The following is a 27,837-nucleotide window of genomic DNA, read 5'->3' as shown; positions in this document are numbered from 1 at the left end:
ATCCACAGTTTGGACAAAGAAGACAGCTGCTTTATGAGAGGAGAAGGGTTCATTTATATCCATCGTTAGAGGTGGACTACGATACCAAGCATCAGCCATAAATCTTGAGATCCCTTTCCAGGTGTTTCAAATCCCAGTTACACCTTGATCATGTGACCTTAGTGACACATATAATGGCAGGATTAGTCAGCAACTTTCATGACCACCTCCAAGCTGATAACCTTATTAGGAGTTAAATAGAAAGAAGTTTGGTTGCCTTTTAAATCTAATATTCAAGACATTAATCTCAAACTGTTTTCTTGTTACCTGAAAGGATATTCACACAACTTAAATTGTTTTAGACAAGCTTTCTGGGCCAGTTCACGATCGGCACTGTCCTGTTGTGTCTTTTTTTTGTCTAGTTATGCTTTAACTGCATTGGTAGTTTGGTTGGTGAAAAATGAAGCTGTTGTCAATCAGATAGCATTGCACAGTGGATGAAATCTGATGGTACTTTTCTGTTTTCGTAATTCCATCAAATTTGACAAGATCCGCAACACCACTGGCTGCAATCCCAAACCATGACAGAGCCTCCACTGTGTTTTACAAATGGGTGTAGGCGCTCACTGTTATAGCTCTTTCTTGATCTCCTCGGTACAAATTGAGACAGACTTTCCAAATTTAGATTGATCACTCCATAAAACATCATGCCACTGACTTTCAGTGCACTTCTTGTGTAGCTTAGCATACCACAGCCTTTCCCTATTTCCCTTTCGCAAGACTGACTTCTTCCCCTGCACACCATCCTGAGATATATCAAGTTTTCAGGTAATAGCTCAGTGGTAATCTCCCTGTGGGTGCAAAAATATTCATTCATGACTGTTATTTTCACGAAATAAACACGTATGTTTTTGTGACAGGCTTCTAGTAACAAAGTGCCCAAAGATTTAAATTAAACTAAGTTCTTAGTTTTTTGTTATGTGTCGACACAAAACTGGTCCATCACTTGTGTTCAGGCCATTTTTTATGCTTGCATAATTCATGGTTCAGTACTAAGTGGCTTAACAAACAAACAAACAAAAAACCCAAATCTTCTTATGGTCATTTATAAGGATTGGGCTGAAAATGAGTGACAAAAAAAATCAAGTCTAAAATGAACGCTAAAAATCAAAATGAAAAAGGTGTGTGAACTGACAGTGAACTGTAAAAACAAACAAACCAGTAATTGAGTTATATTATTGAAGTCCACTATTATTTATCATTATCAATCCAAATTAAAAAGTCAGTTTAAGTCTAATTAAGACTGTTGTATAAAATGTCATAAAAAATCTATATGAACAAAAAATGTTAGAATTTTGTCAAATTTTTGTCTGACAAAAACCAACCATGTGTTAATATTTTTTTTAATCTCGTATGTATGAGTTGTTTTATAAAATCCTAACTTGTTTTTACAAGATAATAACTCATCACATACACAGTGTTATATCTGCCAATTTAATAGACTCAAAAGACGCCGAGTTAACACTCAGAAAAGTGAGCAAACCAGTAAGTATTTACATGTTAGGAACTAGGACCAGTGAATTTTTACTATAAAAAGACATTATTTAAATCTATCTGTTATGAAGTATTACTTAACTTTACATAAAAAACATCTGATCAACAGTTTTGTTGTTGTTTTGTGTGTGTAGGAATATGTTTGTTTTTTTTGTTCCCAGGTCCATCAGGAGGTCAAACCAGCCCATAGGAACTATACATATAACACAAACACAGCCTTTCACATACAAATTGGGATTTAATCCACTGTTTATATAAACTACAAACTATGAATACGATTTAATGGATTTGCACAGGCAATAAACACATCCTACTTTTTGTTTTTCATTAGGCTTTTATTCATACAGTGACGGTGCTCAAACATAATATTTCTTTTTTTTCTATAAAATATATTAACTTTCAGTTCCTGAAAGCAAAACTAGATATAAATCATCAAGTTTCATTTGATAAGAAGCAACTCATTTTCAAGTGTCAACCAAGGCAATCAACTGTATCAGCGGTCAAAAATGCATTGCAGATTTAAGAAACCACATTCTAATAAAGACATTTGTATTCTTCTGCCTAGCGAAGCCACGACGCTCAAGCACTCAGCCGGCTGTCCACCGACACACACACGACAATGATCTCATGGGTTTTTCTAAAGTAGCAAATACTTTTAAAATACTGTAGCCACAAAAAGAGCTTCACGTGAGAGAAAAGCAAAGACAAGAAACTCAGGGTGAAGAGGGAGGAAAGTGACGAGAGGAAAGCGTTTGAACCGAAGCGAGTGAACAGTGTTTTATGATCTGATGTTAGGACTTTTCCCTCCTCTTCGCTCTTTGACCTCGCTGGATGACAACTCTGGCTTGACAGCGGCAGGTGAAGTTCTCAGGTATCACAACAGCTCGCTTTCCCCAGGTGCTGAGTTGAAGCTGTCTGTATGGTGGAACAGGATCATTAAATAGATAATCAGTACCGTTCAGCTGAGAGCTACAGATACATTACCTAATTTTCCACTGTATTATAATTGTGTTTAATGCTTTATAGACAGTAATTATACTTCCACACTATGGTAACACACACATAGTAACTGATTACAGCTGGTCACCCACCCACACACACAAACACACATAAATAAAAACAGAGAAACATGTACCAGACAAGTCCAGGGACTTATTTCTGTTTTGGGGTAGTCTAGGTTTTTTCACGGGGGGTTTGCGATTTGGGGGCTTCTCAACGTTATTAGGGCTTTCCCTGTCAGTGCCTGAGTTCAGCGAGGACAGAAGACACAAATTAACAGTTAGATAGAGACGCTTCACGCAAACAGAGATCAACAAAACGTGTTTCATTCACAAAAGTGTGCGTATAACATTCTAAGGTGAATAGCTGCAGCTCATAATGCGATTATACCTGCATCACAGGACATTGCTTTTCTGTTCCTCTGTGGCTTCACCGGTGCTTGAGGCCTGAGTCCTTCATCGCCTGAACAACATGTGATTGACACACAACAGGAGGTATCTTTAAATTTTGTTTTGGACGGACAAGGGACAGGATAACTCTGCCGTGATGTTATTGTTCCTGCCATTTTCATGTTTTTTAAATGAGACATTTAATATTGTTACATTTGTTTTAAAAGAACACTCGATCACGTGAACTAATACACAGAAAAGGGTATGCATATGAATGCAGAAAAGCAAACAGGCTCTGTGGTCACTTCTCATGTCAACACGAAACAAAAAATAACTGAATCTTTTTCTGCTGTTAAAGCAGGGCCAGTAAAACAGTCAATTTGGCTAAGCAGGCAAGTATTAACTAAGTGGACCTAAGGTGGGGGACTGCTTTTGGAATAATCAAATACGCCAAGGGAGTTTATCGCAGAGGCTTTCGTCTTATTATTCTAAAGGCTAGACTCTGCTTCTGCTGCTACACTGGAGACTGAAATTACCAGCATCATTTCAGCCAGAGTTTTATAGTCGGGGGAACAATTCTCCAGGGGAAAGGATCAGAAATCACCCAAAGTCCCTGAATGTGGGACTTTCTGATCCTGCAAACACACTTCACCAAGAGGAAATCGTGCAATGTGTCTGCACATAGGAGTAGCTGCAAATGTGACCCTGTAATGGCCACACAGTTACTTTGATGCCTTGATAGAGGATTCTACAAAGGATAATTTATATAAAGAAAACAGACAAGATTACAGCTTTTAATGTTAGGTTAGAGCCACCATCAGTGTTCTAATCAATTCAAATCTATCAAATTTTACATTCCTGTTAAAAAGTTCAATCAGTAACATTTTTGTCAATTAAAATATTCAGTTAAAGGAGATCTGCACACAACCTAGTTATATCTCTTTTTCTTCTTCATTGCTTTTGTGGTCCTTGACAAACCTTTGCAGTCCTATGGCTCTGCTTATAAGGTGACAAATTATAGGAAAAGCTCGGGCCACTGGACCCAGAAGTCGAATACTTTGTTGGCATGATTTGAGCCCACTTGTCCCCTTAGAGCGAAGAATCGTTGACAATCAATGCAAAGTTGTTCTGATTGATGAATTTTATCCTGCAATGAAACATTTCTGCCCTGATGGGAGTTTTCTCTTCCATGATGACAATGTATTCATCTACAGAGCACAAGGGCTCTCTGATGGTTTGTTGATTATGATATCAATCATGGACCACCATCAAGCAACAACCCTCACCAAATGAAGTAAAATCTTTGGAAGATTTTGTTTCATGCCTTCTGCAGAGTTCTGAAGACTTCACGATCAATGCCAAGAATTCTACCCTGAAACACATCACTCACTGACTGGATTGTGGCTTAAAGCAGGTCATTGCGGTGGCAAGTCTAAATACCGTTAATTTGCTAAATCAGCAGGCTAGTGGTTGTTGCTTCAGAAAAGTAGAAATAAATTGTTTGAGTACATTAAAAAAGCATGTCTGCTAATTGTTTTCAGCCCAGGTACCTTGGCTTGCAGCTCTGTCTGGCAACCCATGTATTGGCTTATCAACAGGAGGTGGGACGGGAGGAGGAGGTAAGTTCCTTTCATTGGCTGATTCTTTTGGAAAAGTCACAAACGAGGAGGTCTTTGGCTAGGCATGAGTACAGCACATGTGAACGAACACAGAGACAACATCATCAATGAACACATTTGGTTTAAATATACACTAAAAACAACTGAGCAAACAGAACAAACCGACTTGTGTGTGGCTTTAAATTTCATACCTTTTCAGGAATCGGGGGAGGGTGACCTTCAGAATCTCGTCTCTTTTCCTTCTCTTTCTTCTCCATATTTCCAGGGTCCTTCTCTATATCTTCCTCCTCCTCTGTAGCTATAGATAAAAGAGAAGTGAGTGGCATGTAGACTTGCGGCAAAGACTGTGGCAAAAACTCTTTGCAAGCTAAAACAAGCTTTTTGACCTGCAGCAAATGAACACGGTTGACCTGTGTATTACCTGGCAGAGCGTCTGAGCTCTCGAGTCGATGCCTCTGCCTCAGCTTGGACAGATTGGGTTTGCTGCTTTGTGGCGGGGGGTCAGGTTTTGATGTCGCTCGACTGACAGAAAAGCCACCTCCTCCTCCACCTCCGCTCATCTTCCAGCCTTCTGAGAAAACTCCACCTGCATCAGGACACGCATGTCTGTCTCCCTGCGTGTCCTGCGGATGCCACTCTATGGCTGAAGCCTCTATGCTTTTCAGAGGATCTGTTTCATGTTTTGGAGACGGCGTCCTGTCCGATGGGTATGGAGGGAGTGGCCTTTGAGCTAGTTGAAGTGCTTGGACCTGTCTGTCTGTCTTTCTTCCCTGATGTCTGCTCTCATTCCACTGATTGTCCACTTGCATGTCTGCTGGCTTGTTCTCCGACCATGACCTTTCTATCTGTCTGCCGCCCATCCACTGTCTTTCAATTTTTCTGTCAATCTGCCTCTGAGTGTGTCTGTCTACAGTCCACTGTCTGTCCATGTGCCTGTCTGGATGCCTGCTCTCAGTCCAGTACCTGTCTGTTTGTCTGTCGGTCGTTCTCGCATCTCTGTCTTGCAGCCTGTCGTCAAACCACTGTCTGTCTACATCGCCATGCCTTGCTGCTATCATCCACTGCTTGTCTGCTTGCAGCACCTCTGCCGTCCTCTGTTTGTCGTCCGCCCAGTACTTGTCTGTATCCTCCGGCTGTTCAAACACAGCATCCACTTCAGATTTCTGTCAAAACAAAACAAGAAGAGGTTACGGACACGTTACAAGCTTTCAGTTAATAACAATAGTGGATTACACTGGCCCTACCTCTCTTGGAGAATAAAATGGGTGTTTGCTTCCACCCACACATGTGTGAGGGATGCCTGGCACTGGTGGTGGACTCAGAACGATAGTACTTTTCCCTTGGAGGTCATTCATTTTCCCATCAGCCGCCTCGCTGGGAGATCCAGCTCTGGCAGTAGACCTTGGAGGCTGGAGGAGAGTGTATACATTCTCCATTGCTGTCCTAAAAGTTGGAAGACGAAAAAATGTCCACAATTTCTCCTAATTTATCCCACATATTCAAAATACACAAAAATGTAACAAATTTTTAGAACAGGGCGTTTAGAAAGTATCAATTTTCTGGCGAAAATCAGATATAATACCATTGTAATCTGTATTTGACATGCAGCGTGTTCATTTCTAATCACTCGGCTGACTGTTGGATCCAGAATCGGAGACACTGGCTGCCATCTACATCTGTGTACACACTCTGGTATCAGCCTGCCTGCGCTTTGGCAGCTATCAGCCATTTCTTATATCAACAAAGAAATAAGGAAGATTAAGAGTGATATTTGTTGAACTATTCATAGGGTTCAGTGCTGTGGAGTGTCCTCGCAAGAATCAAGATACTAAGCAAAAGATGTGAAGATGTAGCGTTGAATATGGAAAGATAAACTCCTAGTTGACGTTTTGTATTTCCATCTGTGAGTTCAAGGCCAAATCTTTCTTGAGAAGAATCCTCATGCATGTGTGTGCGTGCAAATACACTAACCCCGTGGGTGCTGTAGCAACAGTGTGACTCCCATCTCCATAAACCTCAGCTTCTGACTCGGGCCCCGGATGGGACAGAGTTTGGTTGCGGCTTTTACGGAAACCAAAGATGGCCAGCATGTTTCTCCTCTTCTTCCTCCTCAGAGAGTGCGCTTTGTGCAGCGACGAGAGCTGACTGCAAGAGGTGAGAGAGATCGATGAAACACACATGGTTCATTCCAGCACATTCATGTTTGGTGTCTACAGATGAGTCACCTCCATCAGGATATCACTGAATTCATCACAGCCATCCTGGCTGTCTCATCGGCTGCTGCGTTTTGTGTGTTGCTAAGCTACATCTCGTGGTATACAGTGATTTATCCAAAGTTCACTTTTTATATTACAAAAGTAATCATTTTAAAAGCACCGACTTCGCCTCACGAGCTTCCGCGTGGAAAGGAGCGACATGATTCTGATAAGCTCTGCATGCTGTTTATGAATTCAGCTTCACCAAAATGAAACCTGCATCTCCACATATTAAAATGACGGTTTTGCATTTGAGGCAATGCGTGGCCACTTTTGTGTTAACAAAATGGATAAAAATAAATTGAGAGTTGACCGTTAATTTTTAGCAGCCTCAGGAATTTGTTGTCACCTCAGAGAAGCGAGTAATGTTTCAGATTTATAAAGCTGGACAAGGGGACACACTAGCAGAGCTGCAGTACACTTCAGGTGAAAGTATTGACATCTAGAGCATTTGAGCAGAGTGGGGACTAGGGAGAGAGACCTGTGCCTGCTCCCCAGATACAATCGGGAAGATAAAAGGAGTGTCTTCATTGCTTCATTGCTATCAAAGATCCGATTAACAGCTTAACCAGGAAACATAAGGGAACAATAACGTGGAGTGGAAAGACTAAAGTTTTGAGCTATGCACTGCATTTGTATGAGTTTGTGTATCTGTTTTGATCATTTGTGTGGAAATATAAAGTTTAGTGACCTGTGACAGCCTCAGGCAGCAACTTTACGCTGAACACTGATAGCTGGCATGCTGTGGTGCGGTGGATTTTCAGAATCAGAATCAGAATCAGAATGGGGTTTATTTTATGTCCCCGAGAGCCGTCTTGGAAAAAAGTCACTATAAGTTATTAACTTTACTCTATGATTTTTGATGCAAGCGTGACTGCGCACCATTTAAATAGGAGAGGACGAGGATCAAATACATGTGAAATTGTAGAACACCTACTGCAAAAATGCATTCTTGTTCTTAGTAACTGTGAAAAAGAGGTGAAAACATGTGGACTAAAAGGACTGGAATAAAGTTATGCAGAGATATTTTCAGTATTTGTTGCAGTATCTGATATGAGATGCAATGTAGAAGCTGAACTGCATGCTCTGTGTCTTTGTCTTTATTTTTGTAACACTGCAGCAACTGATTACACATTGAACAAAACCACCAAACCAGATCTGACGTTAGGTCACAAAGTACCTCCTGGAGATCTCTGTGAGGTACCTTAACGACTACTTTGATCATCAACATGCAACCACCAACTGACCGATCATCTTACTACCAAATCACAAACTCTAAACAGTCCAGCTCCACTAATCATCACAAAGTTAACGATTTAATTAAGAAGAGATGAGGGTTGCCGGAATTTGCTCGATCTGCCTCTGAATGTTCGAGCAGACAGCGGGACATAAGGAGCGAGCCAAACCTCGCCGTGAGATTGCATCAAAGACAGACAACACACTGGCCACAGAAACAGTCTTGTTGGTTTATGAAAATCATGAAGCATAAGCCAATTAAAATAACAGCTCAGTAAAGGTGTGAACACACACGCTGTCAGAACTCAGCAGGGTTCACAACAAAGGAGGAAGAATCATTGATCTTATGTCTTGAAATGCAGGGTTTTCTTCTAAAGCCAGGTCAGCTAAACTGCAGACATTTTGACTGAAGGATTAGTGAACTAAGATTGCAGAAATGTATCTTGGTTAACAAACTAACATAATGAAATGTTTAAAAATATCACATTTACTAATTAGGAATAATAATCAAAAACATAGCCTGCAAAAAAAAAGAAAAAAGAAAAAGAGATAAAGTAACAGAGATGCAGAAACCCCTCCTGAGTAAGTAGAAAACCTTTCAACCCTTTGAAGGTATCTGTTTTAAAAATTCTTTTTATTCTGATGTTTAAATATATAATCAAGTCGGAGAAACACACTCAACACAGTGCATCAAAAAATGTAACCACATACAAAGGCAGCTTTTCAAAAGGCATAATTAAGAATAAAATACCATTTCCAAAAGGCTTTCACAGTATGACTACTGTTGTTTATAAGGAAAATAACCAGCTAACATTACCGAACAAATACTAAACCTATTTATCTTGAGATATTACAAGTGGTGCCCAAGATTGTTTTCAAAGAATTAAAGGGAACCCACTATGCTCATTTCCTCTATATATTTATTCTTGGACATTACTAAAATAGTTTTGCATGATTTTGAAACTATGTCTTTCATCTTATAACCGGCCTTGGTGCACCCTCTCAGCTCATCCTCTGAAACAAGTTTTTTGAGCTTTCTTCATCCTTCCCTTAAGGAAACTTTCTTCTGATTGGTTGTCCCTTATAAAAAAAAGCCCATCTAAACAGTGGGTGGTAGGAGATGTATGCCTGGGATTACCATATTTAGGATATCCCTTCTCTCTGCCATACAGAGCCAAGAGTAGAAAAACGCTGTTAGAGTAGTTTGAAGCCTGAGCCTTTTGCTTATAGGGATTAGTTGTACTTATACATACACTGACCTCATTATTTTAAGCTTTGGCCATGATTACCAGGAGCACCATATACACAGACAGAAAAGAAGGAAACACAAAATAGGTTCACTTTCAAGTCATTATCTATGTGTTTAACTAAAATGAATTGAAATGAAATGAATCGACAGCTCAGCATCTTAGCAAGATAAGCAGTTTGATTTTAGCTACAAATATCTATTTTATTCTACAAAAGACACATTTTTCAGAGTGCCTGGCTTTCAGTGCAATACAATAATTTGTCTATTCATTTTGTGTCTTTTGTTATCTTCTTTTCTTGGCTTGTCACTGAGACAGTTTCCCTCTTTGTTATATAATCGGATGGAAATCATTATATCGATTGATGAAAAATTCTCTTGGAGTTACTTATTTTGTAATTCCCCTAATGCAATCCATGGATGTGTATTGCACACATACATTTTAAAATTGCTTCAACCCATGTACCCATTTTCCTTTTACCAAGTTATCATAACTATTTACACAAACTGAACAAAGCATTAGCTGAGCTCGGGTAAATTCAGCCTGGAGTATCGGCTGATGGTTCAGCTGATCCTCATCTTTGTAAATATCCAGTTTGCAAATCACAAAAAGACACCGTCTTTAAAGAGTTTTTTCTTGCACATTCTTACTGCACACCTGCAAGCCACCTTGCAAGCCACCACAGTTCCTTCTTTGCATTCTGTGTCTGCCTTAATGCATATGATGCCCTTTGTCATTCATGCCTACTCTGTTCTCTGCTAAGGTCTTGCTGCTGCTCACCAGTATGCAAGTGAAAGCTAGCTATTTTTTCCCTGCCTTATGCTTTCCAAATATGTGGACAGAAGGGTGGGGATTTGTCCCAAAACAAAACCTGCTAAATATATCTTACTGCAGACTGACAAACAATCTTCTTCCGACTGTACCCACCAAGCACTGAATGACCACTAACATTGTTTTCTGGGCTAAATCTTGTCAGGTAGTCATGGCCTTAAAAACAAATCCCTGTATGTCTAAATTTGGTTGAAAAAGTAAGTTAAAATTCATCTTTTCAAGACATTGCAAAGATGTCTAGAAATAAAAATGGGCTCTTTTTGCTGTTAGCGCATTCAAAGGCAGTCTGACAACACAGAGTGATGACTGCAAAAAAATCCCACAAAACAAAAACAAAAGATTTATTCACAACCCCATGTATTCAAATTATAAAGAAGCCCAAAAGCAACCCGGGTGTAAACATGTCTTCTTGTATTCACGGTAAACCAACCAACTCTTGGACAGCTTATTAAACACCTGCATAACTATGCAACAATAATCTAAAGGTGACAATAAGTTCACTGTGATGGATTACCCTGCTCCAGCAGTCGTGAAGTCTGCTGATTAAAGTATTCTGATTCTGATTCTGATTTCACAGTGCAGCAAAATAACGGAAAATTATGACTGGTGGGAAAAGTAGGAGCTCTTTGGGAAACAACAGTAATTTTAAGTAAATGTGAGATGCAGGTTTGAAATGCAATATTCAGGGAATGTTTTTTAAGGTCAGGAGAGAATTACAGCTGACAGGTTGCTAACAGAGTGTAAGTATTGTCAAAGTGCAAATATAAAACAAACTCTTACCTATCAGGGAGCACTCTTTTCGTGTAGAAATCAGGGAGTCCATCATCCAGAGGGCTTATCCCACCATTTTCACTGCAGTGCTGTGCACACACAGACACAAACACACACTTAAAATCTTTTTAGAGAGGTCAGTTTAGTGGGTTTCATTTGTGAATGTTATGTATTTGCAATAAAACAAATGGATTACAATGCCTTTACTGAGATGACATAATCCAGTTGCAGGCACCCAATTTGAATAGATTACTTCTGCAAAGATAGCAGTCATCGCCAGCAGGCACATATTTTGGGAAATGGGAGAATTATGCATAGATATATAGATAAATGGTTGGAGATTTGCGTAAAGGTGATGTATACTGAATTATTGGGTGCAGCTGCAGATTATTTAACATTTTAATATGTGTCAAACAGTGCCAAGATCAGGCAAGCTTTACTCTCTCAGACGGGATGTGCCCTCCCTTGTGTCTCCGCGGAGGCCTTGGACGAACTCGCGTTACGTGATGAAGGGGCAGACCCTGCGTAGGCAGCTCTGACAGACCCTCCCAGGATGCCGAACGGGATAGCGGTGACGAGTATGATGGCACGGAAGGGGGTGGAGAGGAGCTGGAGTCATCACACAGGCCTGATGGCAGCGAGGAGCAACAAAGGGATAGAGAGGATGTGAGGACAAGAAACTGAGAAGGAACTGTCAAAGAGTGGGGAGATTACAGGGAGTCATCATTTTTGCTTCAAAGTCATCAAATTCAAAACAATCAGTAACTGCTCTGACATATAGTGACTCAGACTTGGCTCAGGCTAGATTATAACAGCCATTAACAGACTTCTGAGAAGAAGAGATGGAAAAGAGGGGAAAACCGACTACAGAAAACGCTAATGGAGCTTCGGGAGAGACAAGGAAGGGGTCAGAGCTGACTGAAGAGAGAGGATAATAGGCTATACAGCAGTACTCACTCAGCCTGGTGGAGACAGGTCGTATTCGTCTTGTTCTAGAGCTGTGCTTCTTAATGGCTATTGTGTCCTGGGAGAAAAAAAGAAAAAGTAAAAGTTGCTGAGATGCTGAGGGAAGGAATTAGAACGAGACACGCATGCAAACAGGCAAACAGGTCAACGGAAATATTGTACAAGACGACCTTTAGGGCAATCACCGCTTTTGCCAATGAAGACTTGTCAAGTCAAGGTGCAAATTTTAGACATATTGATCATGATGCTGTTTAAAATCCAGCAAAAGCTTATGGATTTCACATGTAGAAAGAGCAAAAATGTTCCCAGTGAAGCCTTTCTCTAGTTGAGTGGCCTTATATGTATAATGTAGGCCCAATGAAAAAAGACTGACTTTATTGTGTGTAGAGAAAATGTGGCAATCACAAATCAGCAGAAGTGCTGTTGTGCATACGTCACATAACTGCGGAGTTGGTGTATGGAGCCATGAGGCATGTTAGAGTAAGGTAAGAAAAACAGACTGAGGAAACCCAAAGTTTTAAGTTAAAGATCCAATTGAAAAGAAATTACTGCAGAGAGATTATGGGAAGAAACAAAACAGCTGGCTAAGTGTTTCTGGCCTTGATAGAGGTGCTGCTCTAGGGATGACACAGCCAGTCTCATCAATTTGGTCCAGACTGAAATAGAAAGTAGCACAATAAGGGGGTGAAAATTTCAGCCAACTCAAACATTTGGTTTATATATCTGCAATATAACTGTACCATCATTTAGACACCAGCTTCACAAGACTGCTAATATTATCAATAGCCCATCAAGGTAAATGAATCTTAGGTTATGAGTGCAAAATTAGACGTAAATATAATTAATTACATTTTAAATATAACAGAAAGACCCAGGACGGATCCTTGCGGATCTCCACAGGTAATGTTAGCAATTACTGTTACTGTCACCGAAATCAGGCACAAGAGCAGACAATGCAAAGACCGTTTACTTCCCTCAAGAATATTGACCCGGACTGTGATTGTGTAAAATATTTGAAATGAAGCTTGATCAAATGCATTTCATTAAAAAGCTGAGACACCAAAGTACTGAAGCCTACAATGTCCATGATTTATTAGTTGAGACAGCAAGGTATTGGTTTCATTTTTGCAATACAATAATCTTCACTAGCTGTATTACTCAATGAAATAGCAATGTTTCAAATTCCTTGCAGGTAATGATTGAGCAGACTGTGATGTATAAAGTCCCGTACTTACAGTAGATTCTTGAGATAATGTCAGGGGGACGGTTTTACCAGCTGTGTTGTAGATACTGAGCTATTGATTTAGTGCGTCAGCAGAAATTTCCTTTTTCTTCCTTTTTTCAGGTTTATTCAGCCTCCTGGCATTTCAGCCATATTGGTAACATTCAGATAATATTTGGTTTCAGGTTTAGTTTTCTCATTTGGAGAGATGATAAGAAGAATTCTGCAACTAATAGACAGAGAAAAGCTCTAATTTACTGTTAATGAGCAAATGTAGATACAGTACACAGCGGAGAACTCATTTTAAAACTGGGAAAGGGAAGGAGGTGTAGCTGCTCCATAAGAAGATAAGAATATTTTAATAACTTCAGAATTTTGTGCATCAACATCATGGAGAGCCACAAACTTAAATATTCATCTATAAAAAGCCTGCTTTTTCTTCATTGTACATTGTCTATTGTATCTAACAATAACTTGATTTTTGTTTAATGCCAGTCAGGCTTTCAGGGTAGCAATTATTGGCCTTTTGAAACATGGACATTCAATATCGTGCTTCAATCACTACAATCAGTAGAAGCTTCTAAAGGCCAAAACACAATTGTACTGACTATACATCATCAATTCAAGTATTGTTAAAGCGTCTCCAGTGAAGGAGTGGGAGCCTTTCAATAATTCTGACCTTTAACTGTAGTGTTCCTGTCAGGAAAGTCAGCTTAATGTTTCAAATGTCAAAACCCGGAGGAAAAAGTCCTCATTCCTGCAAGTTTTGTCACTACTGAAACACTGTTTTTGCCTTAGCTGTAGTGCTCAAGTTTAATAACGGGATAAACAAGCAGGGGATCGTAAACCTAATTTAATCAGCACACTCGCTGATGCATATATGATTGCAATGACAAACATGAAATATTGCGATTATGCAACAAAATACAAAACTGAGAAACAATTCTCCTTTCCATGTCAGACACAAATTGAAAACGGTTTGAAATATTAGACTAATATATGTGAAATCACACTACTTCAGGGTCTTCATGAGAGTCATGATACTTTATCATAACTCCAGGAATTCAGTTTCTACAGCTAGCTGCTCAGAGGCAAAATAAATGCTGACGGCAAGGGGGGGGGCACTTCCTGGGCTTTTTCAATTTGCTAAAGATTGCTAAGAGGTAATGTTAGATGGGATAAAATTAATTGAAATCTCTGAAATGATTTTGTTTGATAGCAAGAAAAGATCACACGGAGAAGGCTGCAGGTAAAAAAGCCCCCTGCCCATTTGTGTTGATAAAATTGGGCATACTAAAAAAAAGTAAAACATTTCCTGTAAACATTTACATTAGTTATCATTTCATATTTACTAATGGCATCCTTATCTCATTTCATTTCGATGGCATGTTGGTGCAGTGTTTACTGTTACTGCTTTACAATTAGAGGGTTTCAGTCTCAACCACCTGGTTCAAACGGGTCTTTCTATGTGTTCTGGAGCTTGGATGCTTCCTCAAGGTACTGTGACTTCCTCCCTTAGTTCAAAGACATTGGTGTTAGGTTAAATGGCAATTTGAAAATTTTAAACTGGCCCTGAGTGTGGTTGTTTATCCGTCTGTCTGTGTTGGCCCTGTGATGGACTGGTGACTAGACTGGCCCACCGGCTCCAGCCCAGCCTGAATTGGATAAATAGTTACAAAAATTGAAGGATTTAAAGTAAACAAAAAAATTGAAAAATTAAACTCTGCGCCTCTCGCAACCGCTCATTTAACATCGGAGCACATGAACCCTGGGTAACGCTCTGCTATGACTTCAGGAATATGCAATTTCAAAAGTGTAGCTGAAGTTCAACAAAAAATTCTGGGAGGCTGAATTTTCTGGAAAATTTGATAGCGATTGAGGTAGCGACCACAATTGAAGGCATGTAGAAAATCACAAATTCCCAATTTGTGAGGTGTACTCCCTTCACCCTCCAACTGGTGGCGGCAGATGGCTCCCACTCCCTGAGCCTGGTTCTGCTGGAGGTTTTGTTCCTGTTAAAAGGGAGTTTTTCCTTCCCACTATTGCCAAGTGCTTTCTTACAGGGGGTTGTTTGACTGTTGGGGCTTTGCTTCTTGGCTGTTTTTGCGTTTTAGCATTATATCAATAAAACTGAATTCACTTTAAATATTTAATTGAATATTTCTCGTATATGGGTCCCAAGACACACGTAAGTTCACTCACTATGCTGGTGCTGAGCTCTTCATCTGTGATATCCAGAGAGTCCCTGTGCCTGTTAAACCTCCAGCCTGTCCCATCTTCACACGTCCCCTCCCAGCATTTAAGATGAGAGACCTGCCGAGTCTGAGAAAGACAGCACTCCTAAAACTTTTGCTCCAAACAAAACCTGTGTATCCTTTACAGTTTCACAGTAAATGCTTTGTGTTTACCAGGTTCTTATGGGTGGCATAGAGCTCCTGAAGGATCTGGTCCACGATGGAGTTGGTGAGATAGGAAACCACTGACAGCTTTACTTCTCTGCAGAAGATTGGGTTAGAGGAAAGGGAGAGACTGACGGGAAGAAGCTTGGTAAAAGTGAGAGCAAATCAATATTCTTCTTATCAAATTCAGACTTATTGTTGCTGCTTCAGCGTCTCACTTACTCCAAGGCTCTGTGAATGTCCTGTGCAGCTCTTTCCATAAGGGCAGTGCGAATGGCAGAGCGAGGGATGGACACACGCTCAGAGACAGATGAGAGGGGTGGGCTTAATCTCTCTGCTGCAGAAGAAGATAGAGGGCAGAGCTCGCGACACAGAGACACCATGGAGTCGACAATCACCTGCAATGGATGCCAGCGATCGGTGACTCTGTCATCTGTTACATATCAGTGTCAAAAAAAGAGGCTGCTAGATGTACCTGCAGCTCCTTGTCAGCAGCTTTGGCAAGTTCGCCAGCCAAGGAGTCGAGTCTCTGCCGCACCGGCCCATCCACAGACAGCACATGAGCGAGCTCACACAGTGAAGGGTAGAGCTTGGAGCACCACAGAGAAAGGATTCATTCATATTCAGTGTGACAACAATGCAAATACTACGCTTGCACATTTCACATCACTCACAGCGCGAGAGTTCCTCGCCTCTTTTAGCACTTGTTTTGCAGCTTGAATCTCCTCCATCTCTCCGACGCCCCGTAATAAACACACCTGCTGCTGGACACGCACACAGAGGCGCTCCATCACCTTGGAAACAGACAGGCGGGGGAGTGTTACAAGTGCAAACACTCACAAACAGACGCAGATGCGAGCGCACGCTGACGAGCCCTACCTGTTCGGCGGTGCTGGTGACCAGGCCCTGATGGAGCCGCAAAGCCTGTCTCTGAGAGAAGCGCTGAGTCTGGTTGTTCCTCACCAGAGCACGCTGGATCTGTGCGGCAAAGCGATTATCACGATTATACTCTCACCATGAAAACATGAAGAGCACAAACAGAACATAAGAGGCGGCAATGCAAGAAGGAGATTTCAGCAGAAGGAAGAAAGTGCAAAGAGCCAAGTAGAGGGTGCTGTCATTTTACAACAAGCAACAAAAGCATCTTAAGACTAAGATGACTGTAGAATCCTTGTTAAAGCTTTAGAGGTGGCTCCCTAAAGCTCTTAGAAATTAACACAGCCTTTATCCAAAGCCCTTGTCCCTCTCCTTTCCTCAAGAGAGAAATAATTACAGTAATAACTAGAATTTGCTTGTTAAGTCTAATTTACGAATCTCCTAAAATGCCACTTTCCCGATGCTGTTTGAGTTTACATTCATGTATTCATAAACAAGTAAACAGAAAAATAAATGAACAAAATTATTGCACATTTATTCACCACTGTCTGTTTGTCGGCACCGCAAACAGAATATGTTAAGAGGCTCTTCATGGTAGGCGCTTGCACTCAGTCTTAAGTGCTGCAGAAATTTAAGAACATATGAAGAAAACATTCTTTCACAGTTAGGCTTAAGATGAACTTGCTTTCCCGATAAGCCTGTAGTACAGCTTCATCTCAGACATATGAAGCTTTTAGATAAACCTCGTCATCTCTTGATGAATTTCACTGTTTTGTGCGAAACTACGCAGATTCCTCCAGAGGTCCAAATTTTTGCACAACACGTTTCTTTGAGCACACCAAGTTTTCATTCAAATACCTCATATTTGTTTTCATTTGCTTCGGATAATGTCTTTGTCTACAGTCATAAACATCTGCTCATTTATGACCTCAAAGCATTTGATGAATTTATAAAAAGGGCAGAAATTAATTTTGAAGAGTCAACACCAAAGTGTTTTGTTGTGAACTAGAAGAATTTAATTAAATCCCTCTAGCGTTTCCTGTAGGTTGAAAGCTTTTAGGGATTAGGGTTGTTAGGTAGGGCTCTTTATCTCTGTTTTTGAGTTACCCCAACGGTCCCCAGGCCACTGATGAAGAAGCTATTAAGCTTTTTTTAATCTTCCCAGTTTTAAGTAGTACTGTAATAACTTTATTGGTGGCTTTACTCCAACCGTCCCAACCTTGGTCAACGCCTGCTCTGTCCTCTCAGGGGCGCTGCGGTACGCCTGGCTGATGTCACTTAGGGGTAGAGGCATGTACTGTAAGGTGAAATTACTGAGAGGAGAAAGCAGAAAACGAGGGAAGGGACAAGTTATTAAGGGAGACAGTAAGAGACTAAAAAGAGAAAATAAAGTGGGTTACAGAGTCCAGGGTTAGTTAGGGTTAATATCCCCACTGGACAGAGCTCATCCTAAAATATTTTTCCTGTGCCATTCAGTGACTGAGTAATACTTTGATCCTTGCAACCATGTCATCTTTTGCCTAAAGGCAAGTCTGGACCACTTAAGATAGCAAAGTGGAAAACAACAATTTGCACAGCTGAGCAACATGGTTAAATGTTCTGAAACATTCTTTAATAACATTTCTTAAAAATAGTTCTAGCAGTAGATGTGTAAGACATGCTCTTATTTATTGATTAGAGTCCAGTGGGCATACATACAGAATAGATGTTGATAATATATATTATTTAACACTCTTACTGTTCAAGTGCTCGGGCCACATCGAGAAATCCTGCTGCGGAGGTGTTGTTGCGATCCCATGTCACACTCCTGCAGGGCAAGGTCAGAGTTGCATAGAATACAAACTTCCACACAGAGCACAAGTCACTGCAAAGACTGCAGAAACCCAGGAAAAAAACTTTGCACTTAGTCTTTCGTTCACCTGAGTGTTGTGTTGATTTGAAGGGCTTTGCTCAGCATCTTGGCTCCAATGTCTTCCATGCTATTCCCGCTCAGATCCACTTTTCTCAAGCAGGTGTTGCTACCCAGGGCGTTGACTAGCACGGTGCCCCGAGAACGCAGGCGTGAGTCGCAGAGGGACAAAGACTGAAGGGCCTATAGAGGGAGGGGTTACAAGCATGTGAGTTAATAAACGAAGCGGAGAAGACTGTTCAGGAAAAAGAAAAGAAGCACGAGAAGCCAGGAGGTGACATTTAGCAAATAGTGCTTTGACTTGACTTTACATGCTGTTTGCATGAATTATTCACAATATGTGTAGTGATATAGACACTGCGCCCACAATGTTAACAGAGGAACAGTAATAATTGATGAAACTGTGACACATCTCCAGTGAAACATAATGCAAAAATTATGTGCCCAGGAATCTGAGCAGTATTTTAACTGTAAGCAGAACCCTACTTTTAATTAAAAGCAGTATAAAGAAAGTTGACATATGGGGAAAAAAATGTACAAAAATATATTCTCATTTTGAATTTGACACAAACAAATATATGTAATCATTCAGTCTTCTGAAAAAAACATTATTTATTATTTTAATAATTTAATTAACTGAAAGTCAATTAAGTTTATCTTTGCAGAATATGATGAATTTTAATGTCTCTGCAGCTGATTTATGCTTTTTCTATTTCTACTGTTTGCAATCAAAGCACATTGCCCTTTAATTTTTGTATATCTATTCTAGTTACTCACACATTCTTCTTCTTGCATGAGTTGAACTAGCTTCTGCAACACTTCATCCAGAACCCTGCAGATGACAAACACGGAAACAAATGTGTATATTCAAGCTGGCATATGCAGTGCAAGCATGTTTGTGCTCAGATACACACACAGTCATGCGCATAGGGTATATCCATAAATAACTGCAGTAAAGCGTGACAGAGAGCACTGACAGCACCTGTTTTTGATGTTGAAGTTCTTGCCCAGATGAAGGTGTTTGAGGGAAGGGTGTCTAGAGAGGGCTGGCAGGACTGTGAGTAAGTCTGCGTCGAGACCTGTCAAAACACACACACACAGCTCGACATTAGCAGCCCACTCCAACCTCAGCTGCCTAAGGATAAAAAGTCAAGGTCATGGTGGGATGTTCTGCAGCGTGCCACTGTACCGTTGTCGGAGATATCGAGAGTAGCGATGGAGGAGACTCTAGGGAAGAGTTCCTGGATTACAGCAGCTCCTGCAGACCTTAGCTGGAGAGAGATAGAGACAGATGGGAAAACTAACGTGTGCACAGCCATGAATCAGAGTCATTTTAACTTCAGTCTTTGGGGAATTGTTCCATTTTCCACAGTGGGGCAAATTTATGGATTTATGTCCCTGCAAGCTTTGCTTTGTTTGTGATCTGCAGCAGTTCAGCTCAAAGAGAGGGGAAACCCTTTACGCTTCAGTACACAATCATCTGCACTGTTTAGCTATTTGATTTACTTAAAATATATAGGATTATCATTAGTAAGCTCTTTAAATCTAGTAAAATACAGGGAGTGCAGAATTATCAGGCAAGTTGTATTTTTGAGGAATAATTTTATTATTGAACAACAACCATGTTCTCAATGAACCCAAAAAACTCATTAATATCAAAGCTGAATGTTTTTGGAAGTAGTTTTTAGTTTGTTTTTAGTTTTAGCTATTTTAGGGGGATATCTGTGTGTGCAGGTGACTATTACTGTGCATAATTATTAGGCAACTTAACAAAAAACAAATATATACCCATTTCAATTATTTATTTTTACCAGTGAAACCAATATAACATCTCCACATTCACAAATATACATTTCTGACATTCAAAAACAAAACAAAAACAAATCAGCGACCAATATAGCCACCTTTCTTTGCAAGGACACTCAAAAGCCTGCCATCCATGGATTCTGTCAGTGTTTTGATCTGTTCACCATCAACATTGCGTGCAGCAGCAACCACAGCCTCCCAGACACTGTTCAGAGAGGTGTACTGTTTTCCCTCCTTGTAAATCTCACATTTGATGATGGACCACAGGTTCTCAATGGGGTTCAGATCAGGTGAACAAGGAGGCCATGTCATTAGTTTTTCTTCTTTTATACCCTTTCTTGCCAGCCACGCTGTGGAGTACTTGGACGCGTGTGATGGAGCATTGTCCTGCATGAAAATCATGTTTTTCTTGAAGGATGCAGACTTCTTCCTGTACCACTGCTTGAAGAAGGTGTCTTCCAGAAACTGGCAGTAGGACTGGGAGTTGAGCTTGACTCCATCCTCAACCCGAAAAGGCCCCACAAGCTCATCTTTGATGATACCAGCCCAAACCAGTACTCCACCTCCACCTTGCTGGCGTCTGAGTCGGACTGGAGCTCTCTGCCCTTTACCAATCCAGCCACGGGCCCATCCATCTGGCCCATCAAGACTCACTCTCATTTCATCAGTCCATAAAACCTTAGAAAAACCAGTCTTGAGATATTTCTTGGCCCAGTCTTGACGTTTCAGCTTGTGTGTCTTGTTCAGTGGTGGTCGTCTTTCAGCCTTTCTTACCTTGGCCATGTCTCTGAGTATTGCACACCTTGTGCTTTTGGGCACTCCAGTGATGTTGCAGCTCTGAAATATGGCCAAACTGGTGGCAAGTGGCATCTTGGCAGCTGCACGCTTGACTTTTCTCAGTTCATGGGCAGTTATTTTGCGCCTTGGTTTTTCCACACGCTTCTTGCGACCCTGTTGACTATTTTGAATGAAACGCTTGATTGTTCGATGATCACGCTTCAGAAGCTTTGCAATTTTGAGACTGCTGCATCCCTCTGCAAGATATCTCACTATTTTTGACTTTTCTGAGCCTGTCAAGTCCTTCTTTTGACCCATTTTGCCAAAGGAAAGGACGTTGCCTAATAATTATGCACACCTGATATAGGGTGTTGATGTCATTAGACCACACCCCTTCTCATTACAGAGATGCACATCACCTAATATGCTTAATTGGTAGTAGGCTTTCGAGCCTATACAGCTTGGAGTAAGACAACATGCATGAAGAGGATGATGTGGACAAAATACTCATTTGCCTAATAATTCTGCACTCCCTGTAAGTAAAAAAGCAATAACAGATTTTTGGCAGTATTTAGTGTTGGAATGAACTACAATTACAAGTACATAAACATAATTTAGAGGTATTTGTGTTTGGGGCGCTTTGACATATATCAACAGATATCACTATAAATTTGACAAATACTGAAAGGGTACAAATCTAAAAAAAAAAACTTAATTCTTTTATATTTACAGTGATATTAATTTCTTTCTTCAATCACATCATTTGGCAGCAGGACGCATACATCTACCTGTGAGGAGAAGCTTATGATGGTGACAGGCGGTAAACATTAAAAGCACCCCCCCCGCCCCCCCCCCCCCACATACCATCACCCCACCTCCGGCAACGCACACAAAAAAAGAAAAATCAAGATGAATTAAAAAAAAAAGAAAAGAAAGTCAGTTTAAAAGTAAAGCTTCTAACTGCAGAATGTAAATCTATAAAACTGTGGGCTGAAACTAAGAGACTTATGACCTTATACAAACCAGATGTCTATTTACATAACCAGCAGAAACACTATTATTTTTCTAGCTACTGCCAGGCAATTGCAAAGCTAATATTTATATTCTGCCATCTTCCCTTCTGGGGGAAATACACTTAAGCTGCCAAGTACTATGGTGTGTTAACCAGTGTCTAACTCTCCCAAATAACTTTGTTGGGAAGTTGATAACTCTTTGTTGGTTTGCCATCAAGAGACCAAGTTTCACATTACATGCATGGTCATTTGATCCATTTTTAGTCTAAAAATACTGATAATGGCTGCTTGCAGTAAATAATCTTAACACTTTTACAAAAGTTCACCTTGGTAAAACTCACTTTCAAAATGCTTTTAAAGTCCAATTTGAAAATAAAACTTTTCGGTTTATCTCAACTGCATCTGATGCAAGATACGCTCATCTGATACACTCCAGTGTAAATAAAATCAGCTGCATATGGAGGCCACGAAAGCTTGCTACTTTCTTGCACTATAAACCTGTCAATGAAACCGAAAGCACAAGTTAAAGCTCACATCTGCACTCTGCATTTGGTTCAGAGGGATTCAAAAACACAGGTGACCTATAGCTCAATACTCCGCCTGGACACCTCCTGTGTTGAAATCCGGTGTAGGTGTGAAGATGAGCTCTCACCTCACAGCCGCTGATGTCCAGATGAAGGTCATTGATATGAGGATTGGAGGTTAACCCTGTGAGGAGAGCCCTGCGGAGAGAGAAAGAAGAGAAATGACAGACAAGGAAAAGACAAGCAGAAGGAGTATTAAAGGTCTCGCTGGCACAGCCTTTATTGCAGAGGAGTTCAGATAAAAGGGAGCATATTTGGATAGAGAATTAGAAGTGACATGGTAGGTACCTCAGAACATCAGGGGGCAGCTTCATAGAGGCCAGGCTGACATGAGTGAGGCTGAAAGCTGAGCTGAAAAACTGACGGAACAACGGCAGCGTATCCTTCACTTTCCTATTGGATTAGAAATCCCCCCCCCCACAGAGGATCAAAGCGAGAAGATGTAGAGGTGAAGAGATAATACGGAGAGTGGGATGGGATGAAACCGACCACACACAGCAGATGAAGTCACACTGTTGACATTCTAGGTAAATTTGAGTGCAGAGCTGAGTGTAGACTACTGACAAAGAATGAGAAATATGAGTGAATATTGCTTTGGTGTAAGAGGGGGGAGCGAGTGGGGTCAAATGATAGATAGCTCTGCTTAAATATTCATGAGTCTTATCTATGCAGACTGTGCCAAAAGTTCTGCTTTTAAACGGCAGTAGACACACCCACAGAGAGGAAACACAATGTTCCAGAGATTCCCACAAAGCACATTTCTGATTTCCCATTAAGCAAGAAATGAAGATAACAACTGACAAAAAAAAGAAAAAGAAAAAAAGATGGAGACGGAATGACATGAGCGGAAAGATGATGCCTTTAAGGTGAAATAGGGATGATGTCTTCCCAGATTTGGGTTTGGAGCTGCATTTATTGTTTCGGTAATCTTAAAGATATGACTAACCTGTGGGAGAAGGAATTTTTGGAAAGATTCAGAAAGGAGAGATCAGCACAACACCCCCTCAGAAGAGCCCCAAATAGCTGCATGACACACAGGGTGGAAACGGTTAATTTGGGCTGAGAATTGCACGCAGAGAGAAATGCATTTTTTTTTAAATTGCACATGCATTAGGGATGCGCAGATAGTGATGGCAATGTTGCTTTTTTGTGTTTATTTTTGTTTTGTTGAAGAAATCTCAATTATAAAAAAAAACAACTTCACTGACTTCTAGCTTGTCGTCACGCACTCTTTGAACATTTAGCAGCAGGCAAACGTTGGCAAGTGCTATCCAAAAAATGTAATCTTAGTTACCAATAAGCCCTTACTGCTCTTCAGGCGATATCAAAGTGCATCCCAAAGACACACATTTGATCACACCCACCCATTAAATACTCACTGAGTCAACACAGCAGTCTGTGCCCGACAGATCCAAGTGGACCAGGCAGTTGGGTTGAGACAAGAAGAGATAAAGGTTCTGCGAATAGGTCGAGAAGAGGAGAAACATCGTATTAGGCTGAAAAAGTGGAGATTAAATGGGGCAGCGTGTATTTGTGTTTCCAGATGGCTTGTGCTTTCTGACCGATGCATCCTCCCCCGAGAGGACCCCGGGGTTCTTGCTCAGGTCCAGGTGCAGCAGGGAGTTAGAGTACTCATCGCTGGAGCACAAAGCCTGAGAGAGAGAAACCACTCCTGAGAGAAAGGGGAGTAGAGCGCAGAGAGATGAAATGAAAAATGAGAAAGATGAGAGCTGGTAGCTGTACAATATTAAAAAGGAGAAAGAGAATGCTCTCAAAACATTTTGTGTCTTTAAATTATTCATAGACATCTTGGAGCAGCAGGTATCAGTGGATGTTATGGGAAGTAGCGCAATTCAATGTAATATTTAAATTCTCCGCTGGGTACCCTGTACGATGAGACAGTAGCAGAAGGCATGCTGCCTGCAGGGCAGCACATGACATTGTAAGTAAATATGGAGTCATAGCGGGGCGAAAGCATAAAACAAAGCTCTGAAAACATTATATCCCCTCAACCACAGTATGATCTAACCCGAGCTCTGAAAGCTGCAGGGGATCCAACTTGTTCTCCTCCTGATTTTGGTGAGTAACACCTGTGCCATACTTTTATTTAACTCACAGACAGGGGTAAATAAGGAAAAAAACAAGGTGGGGCAACTCCTAACCTTTGGAGGTGAGTGAGGTCTTGGAGAGGTTGAGGAGACGAAGCCCCTTGCTGAGGCGACACACTTGCTGGATTAAGTTGGACACACCTGCAGCATGAACACAGCAGATATAAAAAGTGAGTCGCAGAATTTCTTGTCACTTGAAAGTAATTTTCACTGTAACAGATGTACCTGCTTCTGAGTTAACGGATCAGGGACCAGATAAGCCAAAATGAGCCACTATTTTCTTTTACTATTGGACTCAACAGACCCTTTCAGGTAATATTTAGATATAGAACAATGAGAGCCAGTGAAAATAGAACTGTCTTTCTTCATCACATCAAACACAAGCTTGAGTTTTTCTCCAGACCCAAAGATTAAATTAGAAAAACAAAAAAGGGAGATAATTTACGATACCTTGGTTATCCAGTGAGTTGTGCGCCAAGTTGAGGGAATGGATGACAGATGCAGGGTTCTCTGAAAGAGCTACTGACATCTTCTGTGGGAAGTCACTGCAAAAGTGGGTGTGCAGTTACCTACAGAGAGCTGCAACTGCAGTTGAAGTATCAGGTTCATTATAAATCTCTTGGTTTATAAATGTTGAGTGCCCATCATGATGTACTGATGTGCTTTTTGTGTGACTTTTGCTGCATTGCCACTACAAGTGGCATAGTTACAACAGCCACGTGTGGCCAGAAACACAGTTTTCATAGTTTTGCTGCAGTTCAGGGGTGTCAAACATAGGGCCCATGGGCTGGAACCGGCCTGGCAAAGACTCCAATCTGGCCCACTGGATAGTTTTGAAAAATGTGAAGGAGGGCATCAATTTTGAACTTTTAGCTGTATTTTCAAAGGTTTTGCAGCTTTGGCTACTGACAAAGACGTCCCTTACAACCATTCTTACTACACTAGAGTAAATAAGTTATAGATAAAGATAGAAAAGATAAACAATGACATGAGAGAAAACTCATCTACTATGGAAATGTCATTTTTTACAATATGCTCGCATTTTTTTAAAAGGACATTTTATGTGAATTAACAAAATGTTTCTGTTGTTTCATTACAGGACCGTCTGGGATTTAAGCTACCAGAACTTTGTCTGTAATTTTACATATTTATTTCTTACAATTTAAGCTCAAACTGTCATCCTGACAAATTTATTTCATTTATTAAATCAATATTTCTCTATCATGTAGAAAAAGAAGTGCCATCTGTTAAATGTGTAGTCAAACTTTACACTGATGGAAGCAGTAGTTTCACTGATCCAACCCACCTAAGATCAAAGTGGGCTGGTATGTGTCCCACAGTGTAAAATGAGTTTGACATCTTTGCTCTAGTTACTTGTTGACATGTTCTCTGAGCTTCTGTGTTTGAGAGGAAACATAAAAGCATACCATGGGCTGATTCTTAAATAAATCGCTGCAGAGCTTCAAGCCAGCTCATCTTTTGCAGTTAATAATATATATTATATATATATATATATATATATATATATATATATATATAATATATTATATATATATATATATATATATAATATATATAAACTGCAAATATAAAACTGCAATATATATATATATTTCTTTGTAATGAATGAATTTTAAGTCAAACAGTCAAAATGTGATTAAATTGCAAACTTTCAGCTTCAATTAAAGACGTTTTTAAAACTCAGTACTGCATTATTTAGGAAATACACCCATTTTTATACATAGTAGCTCATTTTCAGAGGCTCAAAATTAATTGGAAAAACTAACAATTTTAACTAAGAGGATTATTTTTAATACTTGGATAGAAATTCGCAGCCGGTGACTGTCTGAAGTCTAGAACCCGTGGATATCACCAAATGCTGCCTTTCTTCCCTTTAGATTCTCAGCCAGGCCTTTACTGCAACCAGATTTCAGTTATTGATTGTTTGTGGTTCTGTCTGCATTCAGGTTTGTCTTCCGTTACTTTAAAGGAATGGTCCATTAGGTTAAGATCAGGTGACTGACTTGGTCCTTCAGAATTCATCCTGCTACTTTTATCAGCAGTCACACTATCAATAAACACTTGTGACCCGGATCCACTGGCATCTATACATGACCCCACCAAAACATTGCTTAACAGCATAAAACACAAAGATATTTGATGTCATTCAATGAAGCGATTGAAACAACTGACAAACACTGCGGTGACACTATGAACTAAAACTCTATGAACTTACACTACATTCACAGACAAGCACTTACGCATACAATACATATATAATATATAATTCAATAGTACAGAGATTTAGCCTTGTTCCAGGACATACAAGTTAATCAAAATAAGGCCAACAATTGACTAATAGAAGCAGCATTCTCAGGTATTCTGACCAAGTTCTTAGCATGGGTCAATCATTAAAAGACAAACACCACTAAGGTTCACAAAATACACTTAAAACTGTTTGGTAAATGTTGTCATTTGCATTAAAAAAAAATCAAGCCAGGATAAAATTAATGCCCATTTCAGGAATCAGAGTTTCTATAATAGTCAAAGCACAAAAAGTAAATGAAGACTGCTACTCACGATTTTAACCCAGCATTCTCCAGAGTGATCTCTTCAAGGCTGGAGGATTTGCTGACTGTGTGCAGGACCTGCTCAGTGACCTCTGAGCCCTGATGCATGAAAGACATATTTAAAACCTTGGTCGGTGACCCTTCAGGAATACTGTAAGGTGTAGCACACAAGTTTATACTTACAATGCGCAGGTCTTTGCAGTACAGTTTAGTGAACCAGGTGTTGTAAGCCATTGATGCAACAATGACAGCCAAATCTCTGTAAAAGGGAAAAACTGGATAAATGAGGAACTGTAATTTGGCTGCAATATTGCCCAACCGCCATTCGTTCCTGACCTGCTCTCCAGGTGGCTGAAGTCCAGCAAGTTAAACTCCCTGTTGTCCTGAGAGTGATAGATGGTGTCCACATCCTAGGAGAAACATTATCAATGAGTGCATGACACCCCCCTCATATTGTGCGCAGTCATATATATGTAACATTCAAACACACTCACAGTAACACAGGCACAGCCCCACAGCTCTTACCCACTGCACTTCCTCCTTGCAGCTGATGCCATTATAGTCGCACAGAGCAGCGTAAGTCTCTGAGAAGCCTCCTGAGAAAGGAAAGGGGGAGGAACAAACAGAAGAGGGGGAAAAAGAGTTGATGAGAACAGCTGCTTCCTTCAGCAGTAAATGGCAAAAAGGGGAGGAAAATGCACACAGAAACATTTGTCCAAATTATCAA

General features: G+C 40.4%; 1 protein-coding gene across 2 annotated transcripts in view; it reads right to left on the bottom strand.

Moving 5' to 3' along the window:
- Window positions 1-1,466: 1,466 nt before the first annotated feature.
- Window positions 1,467-27,837, bottom strand: part of LOC102293839 (capping protein, Arp2/3 and myosin-I linker protein 3) — a 35,210-nt gene continuing 8,839 nt past the window's right edge. The window contains exons 8-41 of one of the 2 annotated variants that reach the window (XM_005923285.3): window positions 27,636-27,706; window positions 27,447-27,520; window positions 27,294-27,369; window positions 27,121-27,209; window positions 24,991-25,085; window positions 24,595-24,681; window positions 23,995-24,104; window positions 23,812-23,889; window positions 23,379-23,455; window positions 22,721-22,825; window positions 22,501-22,570; window positions 19,442-19,523; window positions 19,235-19,331; window positions 19,030-19,084; window positions 18,263-18,435; window positions 18,082-18,150; window positions 17,563-17,656; window positions 16,347-16,445; window positions 16,142-16,261; window positions 15,943-16,056; window positions 15,690-15,865; window positions 15,477-15,564; window positions 15,271-15,390; window positions 11,838-11,904; window positions 11,321-11,508; window positions 10,890-10,969; window positions 6,512-6,685; window positions 5,785-5,983; window positions 4,962-5,703; window positions 4,732-4,838; window positions 4,472-4,598; window positions 2,923-2,994; window positions 2,669-2,776; window positions 1,467-2,448 (exon numbers count right to left, since the gene is read on the bottom strand). In XM_005923285.3, the coding sequence (XP_005923347.1) occupies window positions 2,408-2,448; window positions 2,669-2,776; window positions 2,923-2,994; window positions 4,472-4,598; window positions 4,732-4,838; window positions 4,962-5,703; window positions 5,785-5,983; window positions 6,512-6,685; window positions 10,890-10,969; window positions 11,321-11,508; window positions 11,838-11,904; window positions 15,271-15,390; window positions 15,477-15,564; window positions 15,690-15,865; window positions 15,943-16,056; window positions 16,142-16,261; window positions 16,347-16,445; window positions 17,563-17,656; window positions 18,082-18,150; window positions 18,263-18,435; window positions 19,030-19,084; window positions 19,235-19,331; window positions 19,442-19,523; window positions 22,501-22,570; window positions 22,721-22,825; window positions 23,379-23,455; window positions 23,812-23,889; window positions 23,995-24,104; window positions 24,595-24,681; window positions 24,991-25,085; window positions 27,121-27,209; window positions 27,294-27,369; window positions 27,447-27,520; window positions 27,636-27,706 (4,124 nt within the window). In that variant the 3' untranslated portion in view covers window positions 1,467-2,407. The remainder of the gene's footprint in view (window positions 2,449-2,668; window positions 2,777-2,922; window positions 2,995-4,471; window positions 4,599-4,731; window positions 4,839-4,961; window positions 5,704-5,784; window positions 5,984-6,511; window positions 6,686-10,889; window positions 10,970-11,320; window positions 11,509-11,837; window positions 11,905-15,270; window positions 15,391-15,476; window positions 15,565-15,689; window positions 15,866-15,942; window positions 16,057-16,141; window positions 16,262-16,346; window positions 16,446-17,562; window positions 17,657-18,081; window positions 18,151-18,262; window positions 18,436-19,029; window positions 19,085-19,234; window positions 19,332-19,441; window positions 19,524-22,500; window positions 22,571-22,720; window positions 22,826-23,378; window positions 23,456-23,811; window positions 23,890-23,994; window positions 24,105-24,594; window positions 24,682-24,990; window positions 25,086-27,120; window positions 27,210-27,293; window positions 27,370-27,446; window positions 27,521-27,635; window positions 27,707-27,837) is intronic. The other variant, XM_005923286.3, reaches the window with a different exon arrangement.

Source organism: Haplochromis burtoni, unplaced genomic scaffold (assembly GCF_018398535.1).
Source record: "Haplochromis burtoni strain Fernald_Lab_line unplaced genomic scaffold, NCSU_Asbu1 Contig_65, whole genome shotgun sequence".
Lineage (NCBI taxonomy): Eukaryota > Metazoa > Chordata > Actinopteri > Cichliformes > Cichlidae > Haplochromis > Haplochromis burtoni.
The sequence above is the reverse complement of the archived record's forward strand: the minus strand, read 5'-3'. Positions and strand labels throughout refer to the sequence as shown.